Source organism: Leptonotus elevatus, chromosome 3 (assembly GCF_054856555.1).
Source record: "Leptonotus elevatus isolate MCC_2025b chromosome 3, RoL_Lele_1.0, whole genome shotgun sequence".
Taxonomy (NCBI): Eukaryota; Metazoa; Chordata; class Actinopteri; order Syngnathiformes; family Syngnathidae; genus Leptonotus; species Leptonotus elevatus.
The window spans coordinates 1,784,847-1,801,517 of NC_141241.1; the positions used below are offsets into that span (position 1 = coordinate 1,784,847).

Here is a 16,671-nt window from a genome sequence, read left to right on the forward strand (position 1 = left end):
CAAGCCCTCGTCGCCCCCCCCCCCCCCCTCCCGGCCCTCCGGACCCTCGCTTCCCCCTCTTGAAATGTGATTTCCTGAGTTTCAAAGTGAGCGAGAGAGTTGAAGCTAATGCCCATCGATCGCCTGCCTTCACACACGAATACAAAGCGTTTGATTAGCCGATGATGCCGCACGCACGCACGCACGCACACACACATATGCTTTTATATTAGGTGCATTAATTAGTGAAATCAACATTATTTTAATTTTTATTTTTATTTTTATTTTTATTTTTATTTTTATTTTTATTTTTATTTTTATTTTTATTTTTATTTTTATTTTTATTTTTATTTTTATTTTTATTTTTATTTTTATTTTTATTTTATTATTATTATTATTATTATTATTATTATTATTATTATTATTATTAGATTGTAGTTACACTTTCCATTTCCAATTGTTTTGAAAGAATTGTGAGCGTTGAAGTGGCTATTTTTTCCCTCAAAGTCTGTCGGTGCGTGTTGGCGTGTTGGCGTGTTAGCGCACGCGGTAAGCAAGGTGACATCTCTGCAGGGCCTCATTCCAAAGGGTTTTTGGAGAGAAAAAAAAAGGAAGACGGGGAAAAAAAGCACCAGGCAGGATAAAAAACAACAAGAGGTGTTATAAAGAGCAATATGTTGTTTTTATCCACCTCCTCTCTGGCTGTGCGCTTCTTTTTATAGCGTATTGATTCATCGCCATCACAGTGTCCAAGTCAAGGGCGGGATGGGAGGGGTTTGAGGGTGAGGGGGGTCAAGGGGGAAGGAGGGGGGGCGCTGTGGTAGTCATGCTCTTTGAAAAGAGCCTGTTGTCTTCATTTCGTAGCGTCCCATGTGGAGCTAATGTTTTTTTTTTTTTTTTGGCGAATTCGATTTCAGCCGTCATGTGTTGCCATGTAAACCTAATGTGCCTTCAGAATCAAAAGTGCTGGCCCAGCAGTTGGATTTGAACTTCATCCTCATGCGGCCACGATGATGTCATATTTTTCCTTTCTCTGATTGGTTGTCATGTTTGAGTCCAAACTTCTGTAGCAATCTGCACAGATTAAAACATTTAAATCATTCAATGGCAGAAGATTTCAAAGCAATTTCCAATATTTTTCATACTTTTTTTTTTGATAACCTTCTGTCTGACCTTTTTGTCACGCTATTAGTTAATTATTGACCTTGAACTGTTCCAGATGACGTTCGTGGCACAGTGTTTTCATCATTTTTGCCGAGCTCGTTGTGGACTAAGTCATGTCAATCGGTGCAGAAGGTCCAGGGTACCAACCGTACGGGCCGCCGCTGTCCAAACGGCATCTTCGAGACGGGCGCAAAGTGGAGACACGAGGCGGTGCTGCGGCGCTAACGGCGGCGTGCTCCACAAAAGGCTAATTGTTTTAGCCCAGATGTTGCGGCGGTGGCGGCGGCACAACAAGCAGGATACAATGTTCCTACTGAGCTGATGAGCCCAATCAGTGAAATGATTAAAAATTGATTTTGTCCCTGTAATTACAGTATGTAAACTACTTAGCCGCCATTGCAAAGGAAGTGATTTTCTAATTACGTATATACTCTGGTGTCTAATGATTGCTTTTTTCAAGTAATGAAGAGAGGGTCCTAACGACTCCGCTGTGTTGTGTTGTTCAACGGAGAGGGAAGGAAGGAAGGAGGGAGGGAGGAAGGGAAAGGGAATGATGCGGTAGGGTATGTGGTTGGGGGGGGGGGGAGTCGAAGGGGGCGGATGGGGGGGCATGGTTAGGGCAAGAAGACAGCAGCAGAAACAGAAGTGGATACAAAAGACTCGGATGGGAATTGAAGGTTTGCCGGCGACTGCTAACGCACTAAATGGGGGTCCGACACACACCTAGTTAGCTGACATCAATAGCTCGGGTTCAAGTTAACCCATCCAAACCTGAAAAGCCCGAAACATAACCAAACCTAACACGTACAGTGCATATAAAAAGTCTACACACCCCTGTTCAAATGATTGGAATTGTTTTCCACCTTTAATGCGAACTTCAAGCACAGACAGGCTAAAACTGACGAGTACTGACAGATAATCCAAACCCCAATCCTAAACTATAACCCTAACCAACTGGAAACCTGAGCAAACAATTATACGCAAAGACAAGGCACCCATCTAGTCCGCAAACCTCCATGCTAAACTTAACCCTGAACCTAAAACTCCAACCCCAATTAACTCTGAACCAATTAACCCTAACCAAGCCTAAACTTACCCTGCTAGGACTGGGGGCTGGCACCCAACTAGTTAGCCATAACCAGTATTTAGTGGTACCAAGCATGGAACCTACCCCACGCACGGACATGAATGAAAACAACTGTTGAACCCTTTGGAACTTCTGTTGCTAACCAAAACAGCAGTACAGAGGCACATAAACAATCTCTGATATGAATAAAAAGTGAATCTTGTGGAGTACATGGCAGTAACCCTTAAACTTGACCCAGACCCCTAACCCACACAGGGACATCAAAGACAAAACTTCTGGTCCCATTTAAACTCTGTTGCTAACCAAAACAGCAGCACCGAGTGAGGCAGATAAGCAGCCTTTCACAAATGGGACGACGGGAGGGAGAAGCTGCAGCGTTGGTAGGGCAGCAGCAGGCGGGAATAAAAAAGACACGGATGGAAATTGAGCGTTTGCCAGACACTGCTAGCACGCTAACACGCTAAGAGGCGGGGGCGGGGGGGGGGGGGGGAAGGGGGTGGGGGTCGCTCGTTTGCACGGGATCAGGAAGCTAAATGGAGGCTGTGACTCCTCATGGGGGCTCGACCGGTTCTGACAGGCCCCGACCGGCCCCCGCAATCTGGTCCCTGCCAGGGAAGAGCCTCGCTCGGGACGTTACACATGTCGGATACAAGCGCGCGCGCGCACGCACACACACACGCTCACACACGCTCGCACGCATTCACACGGACACTACAGGCAGCTCTCTGGGATTAAGACTTGTTTTTGGACATCTTGTGTGTTTTTAACCCTTCCGCTACTTTGCAATATGAAGATAATCCTTTTACACAACATCTTGTTTCGTCTTCCTTGGCGGAGGCCTTTCCGAGGAGCATCGAATTGCTTCCCAAAATGGACGCTGCGTGCAAAACGAACCACGTTGCAAACTCACAAGTACCATAAGGTGGTCTTATTGGGAATATGGCACGTGAAAATGGTAAGGAAAAATACATACGTTGATACGGAGAGGAAGCACCGGAAATTCCAGATCAGTCACAATTACGAATTTCGGAGTACTCCATTGAAGTCCTAGATAAAAGAAAAAAAAATATCTAGATAAGAAATTGCAGGTACGAAACGCGACATCAGTCCACAGTGTAAACTATCTCTCGCCTGCGATTCAGCGGCATATAAAACTAAACAAAAGGACGACTGGGAAATCGAAATATAAAATTCTGAATGCAAAATTCAAGACAGATAGAAAATTCCAGATATTGAAATTCAGGTACATTCTTCCAAATGCAAAAGAAGAAGTATTCTTTTCCAGTTATGAAATTCCATGTGCACAATCCCACACACAGAATTTCAAAAACAAATTTCCACGTACGACTGTTTTATAACCTGAAAAGACTTCATATTCATATTTCCATTATGTTTTATTGTATTACATTATTATTGTTTTTATTATTCCGTTTGGGAAATCAGCATTTGTTCCTTTAGACCTTCCATCTTAAATCCCAAATTTGTCCTATTGAATAAATAAATAAGTAATCAAATTTTTTGAAATAACATTCCAAATAGCGTTTAGGGAATTGAATAATCATTAAAATTCCATCAAATCGACCTAAAATGCTCAAATTAAACTGACTTTGGGCTTTCATCTCCATCATTTCTCATCTGCTCCGTCAATTAATTATAACAATAATTGATGAGGAATTCCAGATTCCAAATACAAAATTCCAGATGAATTCCAAATTCGCCTCTGAAGTCAGACGACGATCAAAAGAAAAAGAAGGTCCCAAATGGCTTCCAGGACAAATTGTAATTTGACAATCTTGCAAAAAGATCATTAAAATTCCATCAAACGACTTGAAATGCTAAATTAAAAATGAACTTCATCTTTAATTTGCATCGTTTCACATCCTTGCCGTCAATCGCTCTCCGATAACGCTCCACCTTTGACCTGCTGTAATAATTCCGCCTGTGCAGCAGGTGCGGCTGTAGGTGGGGGAGGGGGGGGGGGGCGGCGGGCACCGTCGCTATCATGGCGGCTTCACGCCGATAACGCGCGGAGGTCAGAGTGCACGCGGAGAGCACATGAATCACTCCTCCTCACAAAAGCCTCCTCGCTCCTTATCTCGCCGCTTAATATTCACGCTTTGATTCCTCCACTCGCTCACTCGTTGTGTTTTGGGGGGGAAAAAGTGCTTTTTCGCCCCCCCCACACACACACACACACATTTTTCCCAGGGAACACGAGTAACTGACAGGCCGCCAGATTAGGAACGCCGGCGCGCAGCTGCGGAGGCTTTGAAAACGCCGCCAGCCCATCGGAGGAGACGTCCTTTAAGGATTCATTCGCGCTCGCCTGTGATCTTTCCGTTTTGTACCTTTTGACACGGAACGCCGCTTCAGTGCCGCCGCCGCCTCTCTGATATATGTGTTTAAAAAGTGACACGGCGACGGGGGAAGAGGCGAGGCGGGGAGCGGGAGTGAGACGTCGTCGCCGCCGACATCTTTGGAATCCCGCGAGCGCTCGTGGATGGGAACCCCGCGATACAGCTGGCTGGGAGTAGATTAGACGCGGCAGAGGATTTCCCGGCGCGGCGGGCGAAGGCCGAGACATCCACGCAGCGCTTTGGAGGCTTTTCCAGCTGCTCAACGTTATTATTCACTAAGATCGGTGCTCTTTACATATGTACATATTTATCTATATGCCCACAACATATTATACAGTAAAGGTGTCCAGGTCTGTCCTTTTTTTTTTTTTTTTTTCAATATCAATATGTTTTATAAAGATTTGATCTGATCGTTTTGGAAAAAAAAAAAAAAGTCAGACATAAACTTGTGTCAGAGAAAGTCGCTGGTTTAGATCCTATTGCCAGGCAGCACTTTTTTGTGTTCGCCATTGGTTGCACTCTGTCCCACCGTCGTATGGTGTTCCACAGGGTTCCATTTTGGGGCCCCTGCTGTTTTCATTGTATTTGGTGCCCCTGAGTTCCAGCTTAAGAAATCTCGGCGTTTCCTTTCACTGCGATGCGGATGACAGTCAGGAAATAAAGCCTGGATGGCATCCATCCATCCATCCATCCATTTTCTGTACCGCTTGTCCTCACAAGGGTCGCGGGGGTTGCTGGAGCCTATCCCAGCTGGATGCAAACAACTTCAATTTCAATGACAGGAAAATAGAAGTTTTGCTGTTTTTTAGTCCCAGCAACCCTTGTACATCCCACCCTGTTGACTTGGGGGCCCCATGGTGTCTAAACTTAAATTGGACAGTGATTTGAAAGTCCCTCTTGTTGGAGTAAACTCCGAAATCTATTAGGCAAGAACCATCTCTGTCCTTTTTCAAAACTCGCCTTAACACATTATTATACTTTGGCTTTCGACACAGCACGAAACTCGGCATCTTTTAAAGTGTTTCCGCCATGTAAATAATATATGTATGTGTGTGTGCGTGCGTGCGCGCGCGTGCGTGCGTGTGGCCCCAGCAGCCATCTTGTGTCTCAAAGGCGAATGAAGTATTTTAAGGGGCCAATGAATTTGACTGCGGCAAATAGGATGTTGCCACATGTTTTACTAAAGGAAATATAATGGCGCACTATTATTAGATCACATTAATCACGCGCGTGCCAAAGGCAGTGACAGGCGCGCTGAAAAGGATTGAAAACGCTGGTAATGGATATAAATTACCCATTGTGTGATAAAAGGATTCCCCCCCCCCCCACCCCCCGCTCCCCCCTTCCATACACACACACACACGTGCGCACACACACACACCCCTCCCCCATGCTAAAAAGGTAAAGAGGAATAAAACAGTAAATGTGAGCCGGACATGTTTGTGTGTGTGTGTGTGTGTGTGTGTGTGTGTTTGTGTGTGTGTGTGTGTGTGTGTGTACGTATGTAATAAAAAAGGTTATCATCTTGGGATTCAAATTTTAAAGAAATCAGTGACAGCGAGGAGAAGAGGAAAGGATTAAAAACAGATTAAATTGGTTTGTCGTGATGGAGATGAAAGGAAGTTGAGGGGGAGGGGCTACGTAAGTGTGTGTGTGTGTGTGTGTCGAAGGGGGGGGGGGGGGGGTCATCATGTTTTGACGGAGCTCCGTCTGTCGTTTTTCCGCCTCAAATCCAGTTAAGTGCACCTCAAGAGTTTCGGCTCAAGATCTCGTTAAGGTGGAATCGATCAGGATCAATAACTATCGATATTTGATTTGCCCACATTTCACGTTCGTGTGACTTTATGTTATGTTTGATAAAAAGCGTCTGGTGTCAACTCCGAGCGAGACGAAGTATCAATAACACTAATAACATACTTTCACTCTTAAATTCCTATTTTAATTTTTGTTAAACAACAATGACAACAATACGAGTGCGCGGATGTCCAATGATCGATATCCGATAAAAAAAAACGTCATTGAAACAAAAATAGCCGTCACATGACTCAACGTTATTGTGGTGCGCTTTGTTTATCGAGCCACATTTCGTTTTCACGCCGTCAAAGACTCTTGTTCTTCTCGTAAAGTTCTGGTGGGAACTTTTACTGGTTCTTGTGTTGTAGTCATGCTTTGCCATATTATGCAAACCGTAATAACCAGAAGACCGCACGTTGTCAGTGAAACTATTTACGGCAGAAAGATGGAGTACGCAGCTGCGGAGTCCTCTTCTTTTAGTATGAGGAAGAGGATCTAATCTATTCCAAATAGTCTCTACTCTTATACCGTCTTGCTCTTAACTGGCCGTGTGCGCGTAGATGGGAAAGGCGCCGAGCCGGGACAGGTTCCGGCGACACAACGGCCCGGCTCAACGTCAAGACGCCTAATCGGACACTGCCTCGGTGTCGCTCTCGAATGGAAACAAGCATATTCGCGTTCGTCCGTGTCGATTGGAAATGCATAAAGTTGAGTTTATGGACCAAAAGGCACTTCATGGCACTTTTCAAGTGGCAGGTGCGCTTCATTTATATAACCTTGTTTACTTGGCCCCACGACAAAAACTCTTGTTTCCACCTCTGCATCCGTCTCGAGTGAAATCAGGCGTAACTAAAGACCCCCCCCCCCCCCCCACCCCCACTCAAGATCGCCTTACGTTTACATCGATCAATATTGACGTTATCGATTGTCGACATTACACATTTGCGTCCATTATCGTCAAATTTCCATCCGGTAAAAAAAAAAACGCTTAAACAGCGTCTGGTGCGCACGAAATTGCTTTGTAGCGATGAAAGGAAGCCGAGGGAGGAAGCGAGGGGAGGTGCGTCGAGGTACGAAGGGGGGCTGTTTTGACGGAGGTCTGTCGGGCTTTTGGCACGGCGATAATGAGTCACATCTCCCGCGCGCCCGTTATTTATGGCCGACTTGGCTGGCAAACAAAAGATCAATAATTTTGAGCAAATCTAATGTTGTCCCCGCCGCTAATGCGCTCGTCCATCACGTCTGTCTGCCGCGCCAGGAGATGGACTCGTTCCCTGTTTATTTGCACATCAAATGCAATTAGATCACATGGCTCTAATAACGCGCGCGGCGCCCACGTCAGCCACCGCACGTGCACGTGCCGCACATGCATATGGATGCCCAAATGATTATATATGGATCGGATGGGCGTCGGCTTCTGCGCATCAATCTTCATTTCTTGCTCAGACCTCCTGTTTGAAATATGACGAGTGTCACCGGTGCGCCGCCCCCCACCCCCCCCCCCCCCCCCCCGCAGCCCCCCCGCCCGCCGCCCCGCCGCACGGGAGACACTCACACATCCGTCACAATGGCGACGACGTGTTGGCCTGCAGCGCGGCGGCGACAAGACAAGACGGAAGATCCTTCACTGACAACTAGCCCCGGGTGAGACACTTCCTGCCACCTCGACTCAATCAGGCGCACCCCCTTTTGCAGCCGGCCAGGTGCGCTTGATTTATCTCGCCTCGTTTAGCGAGCTGGATGGCAAAACCTTTTTTATCCGTTTCCACTTGAGCCAAGCGCGTCTCAAGGTCTCTCACCGGTGTCGATATTGACGTCCAACTAAAAGTCGACGCACCGGTCTCGGGACTCTTCAGTATCAATCAATATTGATGTGATCAAAGTGATGTGAAAAACTCATTTTCTCCTCATTTAAGCACACCTGAAGATTTGACTTAAGCTAATCTATCGCATTACACCGCTCTCGATATTGGTATTCATATTTGGACCAATGAGGCGCACCCCCTTTTCAGTCCACCGCGCACCAGTTGTGCTTGATTTTTAGCTAGCTTGCGTTCAGGCTAACCAGTCAGATATGGATACCGCCACGTCTTGTCTTGCGGGACTGACCGCAAAAGCCGTCAGGACACTCTGCGAAATCAAGCGTACCTCAAGATTTGGACAAAAACTGGAGTATCTTATGACAATGATATTAATGATAATCGAGGTACATTTGATTGATCTTCTAACCTCATTTACGTCATCAACGTTAAAAAGTTTTCTCCTCAAGTCAACTTCAGTGCACCTCAAGATTTTGGCATAAACAAATCTATCGCTTTACACCACTATCAATATTGATATTCGTATTTGGGATCAGTCCGGTGCACCCCCTTTTAGTCCACCGCGCACCAGGTGTGCTTGATTTTAGCTAGCTTGCGTTTAGGCTAACCAGCCTTCAAAGTTGTCATGACACTGTGAATCAAGCGCACCTCAACATTTTGACAAAAACTAAAGTATCTTATTGCACTTGGTATTAATGTAAACGAGGTGCGTTTGATTTACCTCACCTCGTTCACGGTCTTCAAAAACTCAAGTTTTCACTTCAAGTCAAATCAAGCCCACCTAAATCAATGCATCTTACTGATATTTGGATCATTTAGATGCACCCAATTTATATAATCTTGTTTAGAAGGAAGGCCTGATTTTGTTTCTGCCTTTGCATCCACCTCAAGTTGAATCAAGCAATATTGATCAGTATTGGTATTTGAACTTTTCACGTCAAATTTTCATCTTCTGACATTGCGATACGCCGAACAACTCGTGATTACATGCCATCTGATATGCCAAAGTCAGATACGGATAACCGCCACTGTCAGATTCAGCCTGCCATGCACCAGCCAAGTGCGTTTGATTTACCCAACCTCATCTCGCAGGCCCGACATCAAAAAGTTCTCCTTTCCGCCTTCGTAATGCGTCCCAAGTCCAACCGAGCTCCCTTCAAGCCAAGCCCCCCCGCCCGGTGGCAGGTGTAAGGCGCTAAGCTCCTTCCCGTTCACCCTGGGCGAGGTGTGAGGCGGCGCAATGACACACAAAGGTCACCTGGCCCACAACACTCCACCCGCCGGGGCCGTGCCCTGCCCAACGCACCCCCCCCCCCCCTCGGGCTTCAGATTAGGAAGTTAGCATGAAGTATGTGGATGCCGTCCAAACAGATAAGAGAGTTGTGGCGGGGCTGCGCGAGTACTTTGGTCCAACAAAAGTCAAGCGGACACTTTGTAAACAAAAAGACTTCCAAGTATGTTTGTTCAGAAAAAGTAATGGGACGCTACGTTTGGCTCATATTTTTTTGGTGTTAACAAATGAGTTTTTTCTGGACTTTTGCGGTGTATCTGAATCCTATTTTTTATTTTTTATTTTTTTTAAGAGCTCAGTATTGTTCATTCGGAAATGTCATCATCATTGCTCTTTTTTTTTTTTATATATATATATATATATATATATATATATATTTTTTTTTTTGTGTGTGTGTGGGTGAGTATGTGTATGTGCGTGCGTGCGTGTATTTGTTAGCTCACCAGAAAACCTATTAGAAAAAATCTCATACCGTTCACCTAAACCGAACACCGCCGTCAGGAGACCCGAGGGGACCAAAGAAAACCAAGGAAGGTGAAATCCAGCACCGACCAGGCACCACCCACCAGAACTCCTCCCCAACCCAAGAAACATCCAGACCCCAACAAATCCAAAAAACATAAAATCAGGGAGGCCTCAAGAGACCGAAGGAGAGACCGAGAAAAGGAAGGAAGGAAGGACAGACGAAGCCGCGTGAGATCCGCAGACACCAGGCAGCCTCCACCGATTCAATGACCCGAGGAGGAAGCAGATTGTGTCTGAGTTTCGGTAGATGCTGGTGCGGTGGATCTGGCATGTGTATCTGAATCTAGATTCTTGCACGTTACGTAAAAATCTTCTGAATGATTTCTTTATATATCGGCTATATATTTCGATCCCCGTGAGACGTGATGGATGGTAATGCATTGAGTGCGATGCTGGCTGAGAGAAGACGAAAATTGTGTGTGGCGGTGTAGATGGAGGTGGTGGTTGGCGGGGTGTGTGTGTGTGTGTGTGTGTGTGTTTGGGGGGGGGGGGCGGTCAAGCAGCAGGTTGTGCCCCACCAACCCCCCCTTCTCCCTCCAGCCTGTGCCAGTCTGCCACTCCTGGGGCACGCTTCAGACGGGGCACGCGCACGCACACACAATTCTGGCTCCCTCCTTCACGAGTGTTAACCCTTAGTGGGCTGCAAGTCTTGTATCCAGGATGAACAGGTGGTCTGACAAAACATGGGCATCAATTTCCTTTTGACTTATCCCAGCGAGTGTGTGTGTGTGTGCGCGCACCGAGGTGTGTGTGTGCGTGTGTCAGGAAAATGAGGCATAAAGGAGGGAGGGGCTAATCAATGCACTGTGGAAGAAAGACGCTCATTGATGATGTCATCACGAGGCGAGCATATGTCACGAGAGCTTCCGTCCAGCATCACACTTTTGTTCACAAAAAAAATGTTAGTCAACAAGACAGCAGTGCTATCCAAATACTTTTGTCCACCAAAAGGATTGTGGTGGTGTCACAGCTTCTTTTTTTTTAATGACAAAAAGCAGCTGATTTTGGTTGTGTCTGAGTATTTTTTGTCCCCAAAAAGTAGGCTGAAAATGGTGGTATGTCAATGTAACTTTGTCCACAAATACTAAGATGATTATGGCGTCCGTGAACCTTTATTGACAAAAAGTAAGTGAACAACTGTGGTGGTGTCACAGCTTTTTTTTTTTTTTTAATTTTTTATGACAAAAAGCAGCTGATTTTGGTCGTGTCTGAGTATTTTTGTCCCCAAAAAGTAGGCTGAAAATGGTGGTGTGTCAATGTAACTTTGTCCACAAATACTAAGATGATTATGGTGTCCGTGAACCTTTATTGACAAAAAGTAAGTGAACAACTGGGATGGTGTCACAGCTTTTTTTTTTTTTAATGACAAAAAGCAGCTGATTTTGGTCGTGTCTGAGTATTTTTGTCCCCAAAAAGTAGGCTGAAAATGGTGGTGTGTCAATGTAACTTTGTCCACAAATACTAAGATGATTATGGTGTCCGTGAACCTTTATTGACAAAAAGTAAGTGAACAACTGGGGTGGTGTCACAGCTTTTTTTTTTTTAATGACAAAAAGCAGCTGATTTTGGTCGTGTCTGAGTATTTTTGTCCCCAAAAAGTAGGCTGAAAATGGTGGTGTGTCAATGTAACTTTGTCCACAAATACTAAGATGATTATGGCGTCCGTGAACCTTTATTGACAAAAAGTAAGTGAACAACTGTGGTGGTGTCACAGCTTTTTTTTTTTTTAATGACAAAAAGCAGCTGATTTTGGTCGTGTCTGAGTATTTTTGTCCCCAAAAAGTAGGCTGAAAATGGTGGTGTGTCAATGTAACTTTGTCCACAAATACTAAGATGATTATGGCGTCCGTGAACCTTTATTGACAAAAAGTAAGTGAACAACTGTGGTGGTGTCACAGCTTCTTTTTTTTTTTTTTTTAATGACAAAAAGCAGCTGATTTTGGTCGTGTCTGAGTATTTTTCTCCCCAAAAAGTAGGCTGAAAATGGTGGTGTGTCAATGTAACTTTGTCCACAAATACTAAGATGATTATGGTGTCCGTGAACCTTTATTGACAAAAAGTAAGTGAACAACTGTGGTGGTGTCACAGCTTTTTTTTTTTTAATGACGAAAAGCAGCTGATTTTGGTCGTGTCTGAGTATTTTTGTCCCCAAAAAGTAGGCTGAAAATGGTGGTGTGTCAATGTAACTTTGTCCACAAATACTAAGATGATTATGGCGTCCGTGAACCTTTATTGACAAAAAGTAAGTGAACAACTGTGGTGGTGTCCTCGGACTATTTGTTCACCAAAAGTAAGAGAACGACTGTGTTGGTGTCGCGGTGCTTTTGACAACAAAATGTTAAGCAGACGATTGTGAAGAGTACTTTTGTCCACAAAAAGTAAATTGAAGACTGTGGAGTGTCAGAGTAACTTTTGTCAACAAAAAGTAAGATGATAGCTACGATGGTGTCAATGTACTTTTGTTGATAACTCTCGTAACTGTCAAGAGTTCTTTTGTTTGATTGCTTTTGTCCACAAAAAGTAAGCTGAAGATTGCAATAAAAGTAATTGGGTTCTTTGTAGACAAATGGCTGAGTCGCTGTACAATTACCCCCCCCCCCCCCCCCCCACCCCTTGAAAGTAAATTAACACTTTGTAAACAAAATTCTGTAGTGGTGTCCAATTACATTGAACGTAAAGATTGTCAGGTTAGCTTCTGGCGCTAGCCGCTAGCTTTTCGTGAGCCATCTGAAGGGTGTGTGTTGTAGCTCTGTCAGCAAAAGCTGACGAAGATTCCTACGTGAGTCAGGTGAATCTTTCCAGACGTTTTTTTTATATTTTTTTTATCCGAGTCAGCAGCAATGTCTGATTAAACGAGGCTGGAAGTCGTAAAGAAAAAAGAAAAAAAGAAGAAAAAGTGTCAAAATGTTGTTTAATGGCCATGAGATGTACGGCGTAAAACATGCACGCTGGGTCATGTGACCAGGATGCTGCAGGCGGCAATAAAAAACGGCGCTGCTGCTGTCTGTTTTTTTTTTTTTTTTCCTTTATTGCGACTCGAATTATGATTGACGCTCCAAATCAAAATGTCACTCAGCAGACTAAGGCGACGTTTGCATTCGCCGGACACTTGATTAGGCGCACAATCAAATGGCAATAAAAATTACATCTCGAGATTTAGAGTTAGTAATATATTATTATTTGTTTACGGTTTTTAATTTGATATATTACGCACATTAAAATTGCAATTACATAATTTCTGATTTTTTGTTGTTGCCTGTATTTATTTTTTTAATGTTTATTCTTAATATTTGTTCTTTTTATATTACAGTTAACATCTGAATTATTATTACTATATATATTTATTTTTTATTTATTTTTATTATTATTTTTTGTAGTAGTAGTAACTTTTAAGTTTATTAATACTTCTGTTTGTTTTTATTTATTGCATTTATTTTATGCATTAAATTCTGCATTGTATAATTCAAATTCCACTTAGTTTTAATATTTTTATTTTATTTTTATTCTTAGCGTTTAAATGGTTTTCATTGTAATGTTTCTTAGTTGTGGTCTGTGTTTGATTTAATGTATTGGGTATGTACAAATTCGTACACGTTCAGTTTCGTTTCAGTTTTCATTGAAAAAGATTGACGTATATAAGATTGGCCAGTTTCAAGTCAATGTTTTTTTCCCATTCGTTTTTTAATGCACTTTACTCATGCTTGTATTCCTGATTTGATCGTTTCTAAAAGCCGATGGATGAATGAATGACTTGTAAAATCAAAGTGACCGTGTCGAGCGAAATGGAAAAGTTTCCATGCAGTCCAATTAGCCGGTGTACCTAATCAAATGTCCCACAAGACAGATTTCTCTGTTTTCATCATCGAAGGCGTTTGCTAGCAATGCTCAATATTTGAGGAAGAAGAAGAGTTTTCTCTCAAGGACGAAGGCCCTCCTTTCTCAAGGGAGTGTGTGTGTGTGGGTGGGGTGGGGTGGGGTTGTGGGGGGAGGGGGGCAATCGTGGTACGCAAAAGGGAGCTGACGTCGACTGTGAAAGTTTCTCATCTTCTCTTGTTGGTTCTCTGTCGTAGGATTCAGCGGCGAGTACGAGAGGAGCTGAAGCCGACCCCGGCTTAACCAGGGTAAGTCGGGTCATGTGACAGCAACACCCCCACACACACACACTTTATTCCACCCCACACCCACTTACGAGGAGGAGATTCTAGGAAGTGAGGGAGGTCAGCACAGGTGAGGAAGATAAAGTAGCGCTCGTGTGCGTGCGTGCGTGCGTGCGTGCGTGTGTGTAGACTGATTAGGATTATTTTCCCCTCACAAACACACACACGAAGCTAAAGAAAAAGACAAATCAGACCTTGTTATAAATCATATTTTAGCATTGATAACTGTCATACAAGTGTGGATAAAAGGTTCATGTAAATTGAGCTGAAATAAAATTAAAACACTAAAGTAAGCAAAATCTTCCAAAGTCAATAAAGTCAAACTAGGGCTCAAAATAACAATCAGGGAAAACTCTGACCAAAGTGCAACTGCTAGCAAAACTATGATGTAAAAAAATAAATCCTGAAATAGTACTTACATTTGTAATAAATTGTTTAATAGTAATTAAACAAAAACAAGGGAACATACTGCAGCAAAAAAAGCTAAATTGCTCCAAAATGCAGTTAACCTATTGTTAAAATGAAGTAAACAAAAGTTAAATAAAGTACAACTACTGCGACAGTAAACAACAACAAGACTACTACTGTAAAATAAAGAAATCTGAAATAAAATAAAATTACTACAAAATAAAATAACATAGGTAAAATATGTCAAATTAAACCAATCAAAACCACTACAAAATAAAGTAAAAACTACTACTTAAGTAAAGTACAAATAGTCAAATATTTTTTAAAAATGCAAAAAAAAAAAGCTAAAGAAAAAGAACCCCCACCTCAATACACAAAAATTAAGACAACTACTAACTAGAACAGGGGTGCTCAAGTTGGGTCCTCGAGAGCCCCTATCCAGCCTGTTTTCCGTGTTTCCCTCCTGCAGCACAGCTGAATCTAATGATCAGCCAATCAGCAAGCTTTGCAGAAGCCTGATAACGATCCTGATCACCAATCAGGTGTGTCAGTGGAGAGAAACATGGAAAACAGGCTGGATGGGGGCTCTCGAGGACCCAACTTGAGCACCCCTGCTGAACTAGAATCTTCTAAAATGACTCCTAAAATAAACAAATCCATGTAAAACTACTACAAAAAAACTCCTCAAGTAGTACTAGAAAAAGAATAATACTACAACTAAAATAAAGCAAATAGGCTCAAAAAAAAAAAAGTAAATTTGAAAAACTAATTGAAAATACTACAAAATAAAGTAAAAGTACTTCTAAAATGTAGTACAAGTAGTTGAAAAGGACTTTGGAGGTTCAAACGTATCAGTAGCTAATTCCCGCCTAATCTTGTTAGCTTGTTAGCTGGTGCTGCTGCAAGGGTTCGACCATCGGTCCGTCTGCCCGCCTGTAAGCCGTCCAGACGCTTATGTAACACAGGTGTGTGCGTGTGTGTGTGTGTTGGGAGAGGGTGTGTGTGTGTGGGGGGGGGGGGGGGGGGTCCAGACATGCTAAGGAAAGAGATCAAGTGTGTGCGTGGTCATTCCGGAAAATTCTCACCGAGTTGCGGATGAGCAGCTCGCGTTCATGTGCAGAACGCCGCCACCTCCGCTATAATATTTACACACCGAATATGAGCTATGTGTGTGCGTGACGGATATAATTGAACACGCACACACATGGCTATATAAGCGTGTTTCTTTTTGGAGCCACAACGTCCCTTTGAAACCTTCACATGCTAACCCGCACTTGCAATCCGACGGCCATTTCAAACCCAATTTGAAATCCAGACACAAACCCAGAAGTTGTTGAAACCCTATTTTGTAGCCCCAACCCAAATTTGAAACCAGAACCAAGTCATGCAACCCTAATCCTGATTTAAACTCTTACTTTGACACTCTAACCGCCTTTCTTAAAAAGGGAAGTTGAAACCATAATCCTAACTTGAAACCCTACAGTGACGCCCTAACCCTAATTTGAAACCCCACCCTTGTTTAAAACCCTAAGCCAGTCTTGAAACCCTATTTTCAAAGTCCAACTCAACTCAAACCTCCTTTGAAAAAAATCCACAACCCTCACTTGAAACCCTACTTTTCCAGCCCCAGCGGTTCTTGTGTGGCGTGCAAGCGTCTGGACGTGTCGGTGCGAGGTCGCCGTGGAGGACGTGAATCACAAATGCTTCATATTTTATTTACGTGTGAAAAGTGCGTCGGAGGAAGACGAGGCGGGGTCGGGAGGGGCTGCGATGGGGAGGGGAGAGGATGGGCGGCGTGTCACCTGATCCCTCGATGATGATGTCACTCCGCCACACGCTCTCCCGGGAAGGAGGCGGGAAGGCGTTCCTATTGATTTGTCCAAGAAAGGAGCCGTTTTGTATTTTGTGAACGTCAGAGCTTGGCCAATCAGAGCGCGACTTTGCTACTCGTTTCCTTTACAGACATTTTCTGAGACTATTTGAAATGTTGCTATTTAAAAAAAAATTTTTTTTTTTTGAAACCCTAGACTGAAAACACCTCTGAAGATACCCTATCTGCATATTTAAACCATAAAATGATTTGAAACCC

General features: G+C 43.6%; 1 protein-coding gene across 4 annotated transcripts in view; it reads left to right on the forward strand.

The window, feature by feature from the left end:
- Nucleotides 1–16,671, forward strand: part of znf536 (zinc finger protein 536) — a 266,047-nt gene that overhangs the window by 72,922 nt on the left and 176,454 nt on the right. For all 4 annotated transcript variants that reach the window (XM_086072166.1, XM_086072170.1, XM_086072167.1 and 1 more), the window contains one exon: nucleotides 14,088–14,138. In XM_086072166.1, the coding sequence (XP_085928292.1) occupies nucleotides 14,088–14,138 (51 nt within the window). The remainder of the gene's footprint in view (nucleotides 1–14,087; nucleotides 14,139–16,671) is intronic.